General features: G+C 34.3%; 2 protein-coding genes across 2 annotated transcripts; both read left to right on the top strand.

Annotated features, from left to right (window-relative positions):
* The first annotated feature begins 1549 nt into the window (after nt 1–1549).
* Nucleotides 1550–3047, top strand: LOC122141064 (gephyrin-like). The gene is made up of 2 exons (XM_042746957.1): nt 1550–1779; nt 2728–3047. The coding sequence occupies exons 1-2, from the start codon at nt 1559–1561 to the stop codon at nt 2852–2854; spliced, it is 348 nt and encodes a 115-aa protein (XP_042602891.1). The 5' UTR covers nt 1550–1558; the 3' UTR covers nt 2855–3047.
* A 189-nt stretch (nt 3048–3236) lies between these two features.
* On the top strand, nt 3237–7540 carry LOC109113708 (gephyrin-like). Its single transcript, XM_042747076.1, has 5 exons — nt 3237–3294; nt 4058–4131; nt 4259–4362; nt 4978–5074; nt 6301–7540. Exons 1-5 carry the CDS (start codon nt 3284–3286, stop codon nt 6432–6434), a joined length of 420 nt encoding a protein of 139 aa, XP_042603010.1. The 5' UTR covers nt 3237–3283; the 3' UTR covers nt 6435–7540.
* Nucleotides 7541–7695: the final 155 nt, after the last annotated feature.

The following is a 7695-nucleotide window of genomic DNA, read 5'->3' on the forward strand; positions in this document are numbered from 1 at the left end:
TCGGGATAGTTTTTATGACGTGTTCGCACGTGAAGCAGAAGAAGTAGGCCTGATCGCGCTTAACAGTTATGCGGCTGTGTGGCAAAACTGCGTTTGTTCTGTTTCGCGTCCAGTTGTTTTTGTTCAAACGAATTTAAATAACGATGGATGCAGTTGCTTAGTGTACTAGAAGAGACCGCTGAAGCGTTGAGGGGTGCTGTGTATTGTTCGTCTTCCAATCTGATCTCCGTCAGCTGAGGATTGAGCCCTCGTTGGATCGTGTTGAAGCAGTCAGGATCACGAGAAAGGGTAACGATCGCTGAGAGTCAAAGAGTGAAGAAACATTACCCTGCCATCCATAGGACTTCATTCTGCGTCTCATCCTCAACCAAAGAGTGGTGATGCACATTATTTACTTCATTTGAAGCTGTACGCTGGTAAGCAAACCATTGTTTTCTCTCCTGTGATTGAAGGAACTGAACTGTGTACAAGTGAATTATCCTGCAAAGGGATTCATATATTTCATTTTTCTTGCACTTGGAGGGGAAAACTCGTGAAACTCTTTTTGACTCGTGAATTTGTGAATGGACTGGAAATAATCTTTCTTTTTTTGTCCTATTCATGGAAGAAAACTTTTGAATTCTTGAACTGAATCAAAGAGAACTTTTGTTTTTCGTTTCTTTTAAAGAAGCAAACTGAAGTGAATTCTGATGTGAATTTTTTGTTGAAGAATCTGAGTGAGCAGATTGTTAAAGTGAAACCCTTTACCCTGTGGATAAAACAGAAGGGACACTGATTGTCATTTGTTACGGTTACAGAATTGTGTATTTACTGTCTTTTGTTTTCTACATTTTTATTTCCTTTTCTGTTGATTGCATTCAAATTTAATTCACTACTTTAAAAAACGAAGGAATCATAGTTCCATTAACTTAAATAAATGTCAAATTATTTAAGTTGAAACCGGTTTTGACTCACTTATACTAAGGAGTGGGGGCGTCTTACCTGTTCTGTTAGATCTGGGGAGGGCGGGGTTTGCAGTCAGTTATATTTATTTACTGAGTATCCTGCACACAAGCACTTCAGGTGGCTGCCGTGTACTAAATAAATCCTGAAGCCCACCTCACCACATTTTTAGCATTTCCACATTGCAACACAACAGCGCACCACATACAAGAGACCCTTGTACAAAGACTAAAAGCATTGGGTGGGGGGACTAGGATCCTGTTTCTCACTCAGTCTTCCTTAGTTTAAGTGCTATATCTCCCCCACAAGGCGGTGGCATATTCCCCTCCGCCACAACTCTATAAATTCCTGAGCAGCAAGCTGTTAGTCAAGTCAAGTCAAGTCAAGTCTGCTTTATTGTCCGTTCTTCCACATGTACAGTACATACAGTACATACAGAGAATCGAAATTGCGTTACTCTCAGACCCCCGGTGCATACAGATAACACTAACAATAGAGCCTAAAAATCTAGATCAAATATAAAATATAAGATATAACTTATACAATAATGGAATGTAAAAAAGACATAATAAAAAAAAAAATAATAATAAAGTTAAATAAAAGCAGCGCAAGGCACATGGCAGATAGAGTGCAAACCAGTGAACAAACAGTGCAGATAAAAAGATTACAGCTTGTATTTCATGTATATGTATGTATATGTGTATGTGTATTTCAGCTGCTGAACCCAGAGGATGATTTACACCCCGGTAAGATCAGAGACTCGAACCGCTCGACGCTGCTGGCCACCATACAGGAGCACGGATACCCCACCATCAACCTGGGCATCGTGGGAGACAAGTGAGCAGCTTCCAGCCTTTAGACAGAAATATCAGTAATTGTGTGTAAAATTTAGACTACATAACAATGGGAAAAAATCTTTCTGATTAATGAATGTTTTTGTCATATGTAGTTATAGTTTTTTTGTTTTGTTTTTGTTTTAAATCCAAGCATATTTTACCAACAGGAGTACATATAACCAAACTTGTCAGGCATAAACAGAAAGGGAAAAAATACTGGAAAACATTGTACATGTCAAACATTCGCATAGGATTTAGGTTTACATTTAATGTCTATTTTAAATTGTTCAAAACAAGTTTTTCTTAGTTTTGTTTTAAAACATTTGACTTGAGTAATGAGCAAACATCAAAACTGCATCAAAGTTCAACTAGACTTTAATTATCATCCAGTTAGAAACACCTTTACATCACATCAGCTTCAACAAAATTAGCAACAATCTTAGCTTATTTTTGTAAACTTTTCAATTCTCTCCCCCCAAAAAGTGTGCATATTACCAAAATAAATGACTAGTGGAGACTCATTTCGGGGGCATTTTTACAAAAATCACAAGCATCTTCCACTGAAACACATGTGACTTAGCTAGGTAAACTACTAAACTAGGTATTCTCTATATTTATAATTTTACTCCAGCAAGCAAAATACATATATTATTGCAACTAGGGCTTAAAAAAATGATGTACCATGCACCCTAAATTCCTGAAATGATTGTAAATGAAAATCATTACTACAGTCTACAGCCTCACAGAATTGCATGTAATATTGTTAAATGTTGGTTAACTTAAGTTCACTTGACAAATTATAAACATGAATAAATGAATTCAATATAGTTGTATAAAACACCCTCCTTTGTATTCCGTTTCTTATAGTCATTTGATTTTGGTATAAGGCTATAAATCATGTTTTTGTGGCATCAGTTGTCATGGTTACTGTTACCGTGGTTTCCTGCAGCCCTGATGACCTGCTGAACGCTCTGAATGAGGGAATCAGCCGCGCTGATGTCATCATCACCTCAGGGGGCGTGTCCATGGGGGAAAAGGTACAAGAGCTCATGCATGTGCTCCATGAATTTAGTTGACAGCTTTTTAATGACAAACTCTGTTTTAGGAAGATGCATGGTAAAGCATGACACTTTGAGTTTAATTTAGTAATAACTGCTTTATACTGACATCTAGTGGCTGGATTGCAGTAAGACTGTCACATTAAAGAGATTTACTGCTAAAGAAACGAGGTGCCTAGTACTTTAATTACATTAAAGAAGAAAACAGTGTTTATACAATTAATACAGTCACGCATTGGTAATATATATATATATATATATATATTGCTTCCATTGTCCTCATTTGTAAGTCGCTTTGGATAAAATGACTAAATGTAAATGTATATCAATACTTATTTTTTTTCAGTGTTTATACAATTATTTTTTTAATTGGAGTTTAGGCAGATCATTAAGGAACAGGTACTTGATATCGACCTTCATGCTCAGATACACTTTGGACGTGTCTTCATGAAACCAGGGTGAGTTTTTGAAGAAACAGGTGACATCTGGGTGAAGATTGTACGAGTAATGCAGAATCAGTGTGTTTTCACTTCTGAAACCTCATGAAATTAACCAAACACTTTAATTTAATGAAAACTTAAATAAAAAGAACTCCAGAAAGCAGATTTGAATTTGAGTCAGTTTAATCCATAGTACCTCATTTTACCACCATTTTATTCAAATATATTTGTTTTACACAATTTTTTTATTGGCATTTATTTTTATTATAAATTAAAATGTAGATATTTTATTTAAATTAATAGAATAATAAAATAGAATAGTTTTTAATACTGTTATTATTACATAATAGTCTTTATCCACTTCAATTGGAGCAAAATTGAATCTAAAAAAAACTTCAAATTGAATATCAGTTCATTTAATCCGTAGTACTACATTTTATTAATTTTATTTTATTTTAAGCATGTATTTTATTAAAAGGTTTTATTAACATTTATTTAGTTTTAAATTACTATTCTATTTTTTTTTATCCATTTTAATTAAAAATTCCAAAAAGACAGCCTGGATGTCAGTCCATTTAATCCATAGGACTATATCTTATTTCATTTTATTTTACTCTACTTTATTTTCAAAGGTATTTTTATTTTATTTAAATGAAGTGGTCTCACTTCAGATGACTTAGGAGCGATCACATGCTCTCAGTGTGAAAACGCCCTGATCTTGAGTGTCAAATGATGAAAATGAGTTCACGCGGGTATTGAGCTCTGGTTTGTCTTCCGTTAGTCTCCCCACAACATTTGCCACTCTTGATATGGACGGGTCTCGAAAACTTATCTTTGCTCTGCCAGGTAGGGACGGTGAGAGAGTTTATTGGTGTATTTTTTCAAAACACATACTAGTCTGTAATCTCAACACATAGATTTGGCTATTTTTTCATGTATTAGTGAATGATCTGTGCATTTGTGGCTCTCTGGTGATTCACAGGTAACCCTGTGTCAGCGGTCGTAACATGTAACCTCTTCGTCATTCCTGCCTTGAGGAAGATGCAGGGAATCTTAGACCCGCGACCCACCATAATAAAAGCCAGGGTAAGACCACCTTCAACTTTACATAGAATAAGGACCTTTATAGAGAGAGCACTTTATAAGTTTGGGGTCAGTAGGATTCTTCTGCTCATATACAGTACAGTAAAAATACAGTAAAAACTGTAATATTGTGAAATATTATTACAATTTAAAATAACTGTTCTCTATTGTTATATATAGTAATATGTAATTTATTTCTGTGATGCGCGGCTGTATTTTCAGCATCATTACTCCAGTCTTCAGTGTCACATGATCTTCAGAAATCATTCTAATATGCTGATTTGATGCTCAAGAAACATTTCTGATTATTATCAATGATGAAAACAGTTGTGTTGCCAAACTTGTCTGTGAAAACTGAGATACATTCTTTTTTTCAGGATTCTTTCCAGGAAAGTTAAAAAGAGCACCAGTTATTAGAAATATTATTTGTTTGTAATATTATAAATGTCTTTACTGTCACTTTTGTTCAAATGAATGCATCCTTGCTGGATAAAAGTATTCATTTAAAAAAAATAAAAGAATGTGTCAATGCATGAACTTCAAAACATTAATTGCAAAACATTCAAATCTATTGACAGCCTTAATAACAGAATCTAAATTGTGCTTAATTGTTTCCAGTTGTCATGTGATGTGAAGCTGGATCCACGTCCGGAATATCACCGCTGTATTTTGACATGGCACCATCAGGAACCTCTGCCATGGGCACAGAGCACAGGTCACACATTATATTATTATTATTATTATTATTATTATTATTATTACAGAAGTCTCTCAGAACTGACCTGCATTATTTTGCCTATACATTGCTGGTAAATCACACGCATATGCTACAGAATTGCAACTTAATGTTTTTCACTTGCCATTGGCTAATACATTGTTTTATTATTTATTTTTTTATGTTAATATAGTTTTTTTGTTTATTTCAATTTTAGTTATTTTTGTACATCAAGTTCAATTAAAAAGTAGAAATGGCAAAGCAGCTAAGTTTAAGGGGTTTTATTTTATTTCTGTTAAAGTTTAAACTATTTCAAGTTACAAAAATGTTGTTTATGGTTTTAGTTACAACTATAGTAACCCTGATCCATATATTTTCATGCATGGTCGCCAGGTTTTAATTGTTAATTACTAAATTTCTATCACTAAAAATGCTGATTGCCTGTTGTTTTAAAAATGTATATTATGTAAAAAAAAATGTAATTTTGTGAAGAGAAGCTGAATTGATTTGGGATATATTTTTAAAAGAAATGCATAAAATAATATAAAAATATATGATAAATTTACTGCTGTTTAAATGTCTAATTTATTAGTGTATATATGTCCTAATGTTAAAGAGTGTGTAGAGGGTTGCTATTTTCTCTTATTGTGGATATAGCAAGATGCACGTTGTTTCTTCTGACATTAGTGGTTTCTGGTTGAAGGCAGTATATGTGACCCTGGAGCACAAAAGCAGTCATAAGTAGCACGGATATATTTGTAGCAATAGCCAGCAATACATTGTATGGGTCAAAATGATCGATTTTTCTTTTATGCAAAAAATCATTAGGGTCATAGGTTCATATTCATAGGATATTAAGTAAAGATCATGTTCCATTAAGCTATTTTGTAAATTGCCTATCATAAATATATCAAAACTTAATTTTTGATTAGTAATATGCATTGCTAAGAACTTAATTTGAACAACTTTAAAGGTGATTTTCTCAATATTTAGGAATTTTGTATTTATTTATTTTATTTTTTTGCACCCTTAGATTCCAGATTTTTTAAATAGTCGTATCTCAGACAAATATTGTCCTCCTAACAAACCATACATAAATGGCAAGCTTATCTATTCAGCTTTCAGATTATGTATAAATCTCAATTTCCCAAAGTTGCCCCTTAAGCTTGTGGCCAGGCTCCAGGGTCACATATTTTCACGCTTTTCTCTGTCTCTTCTTCCTCCAGGGAACCAGGTTAGCAGCAGACTCATGAGCATGCGCAGCGCTAACGGACTCCTGATGCTACCTCCCAAAACCGAGCAATACGTGGAGCTGCACAAGGGCGAGGTGGTGGACGTCATGGTCATCGGCCGTCTATGATGTCACGGCAGCAGGCCGACGGACGGAGAGCGACGGGTGGTTCACGGTGCATGTTCACATATCATTGACTGTAATATGCAACGGCACATCTAGTTTTTATTGATTTGGATAACGCTGAAGTATAGTCAACATCTTGATCACAAAACTAGATACATATGAGAAAAAAAAATTATTTCAAAGAAAGAAAAAATATACTTTTAAATTATAAAATCTAATTATAAAAAGACATTTATTCTGTATTATTATTAATTATTATTATTGCATTTTCTTCTCATTATTATTAATTATTATTATTATTATATTAAGGCAACTTTGTTCTTTTCATTGCAGTTGCTTTGTGTGTTCAATGCTAGATCTTATAGCTGTAGCATTTTAATAGAAACTGAAGGTGCCTGCCAGGAGAGAGAAAAAATAAAAAAAGAAGAACATTATTTCCCCGTTTTAATGCAAAAATATCTGAAAAACGAGCGCTTTTGTTTTCGGACGCGGGGAAGGAACTCGACGACTTCTGGACACTGGAGGGTGGCACTTTTTGTCTTACGTGTCATTGACGTGACACTTTTACTTTTTCTCCCATTAGTAGGCATCATTATGACATCACAAAGAGCTTTGCTTGTCGTTTATATCTCGTGAGTCTTGTTTGTGTGCGCAGTGCCAAACGCGTGGGTGCACGAAGGGCGTGCGTGGGGGAACACGGGCCTGGTCACCCAATCCCTGAAGCTTCCTTATAATCACATGACCTGGTGTAGCCCCGCCCCCGTCCCCCCAGGGGGCGGAGTCACAGGCGAACGTTTTATTTGAATATACTTTAAAAAAGACTAGGAAAAAAAGAAACCACAGCTTATTTAAGTGCTGACTGCCTTTTTAATCAACTACACAAAATGTACAGTAAAAAACGAACAATTGAATTGTACAGATAAATGTGACCAGCACTGCGGAATATGACCAAGCAATGAGGAGACATTGAACAAATCTGTATAATAACATTTTCTGTAACAATAAGAATCTAATGAGAGAGAATACAATAATAAAATCCTTGATCATTATATAAAAATAGCATTGTGGAATTTTCTTGTAATAAAATGAATAAAAACATAATTCCTTAATGTGTGTGATTTCTTTTTTTTTTTTTTTCTTTTTTTTTACACATTTTATGTTGTGCCAATTGACCATTCTCTGCAGTGTTTTGGACAGCTTATATTTAATGGTTTTTTATAGCAATTTCATCATAAATTTCAGATATTATTAGTCTGGAATCAAA

Source organism: Cyprinus carpio, chromosome B20, assembly GCF_018340385.1.
Source record: "Cyprinus carpio isolate SPL01 chromosome B20, ASM1834038v1, whole genome shotgun sequence".
Classification (NCBI taxonomy): Eukaryota; Metazoa; Chordata; class Actinopteri; order Cypriniformes; family Cyprinidae; genus Cyprinus; species Cyprinus carpio.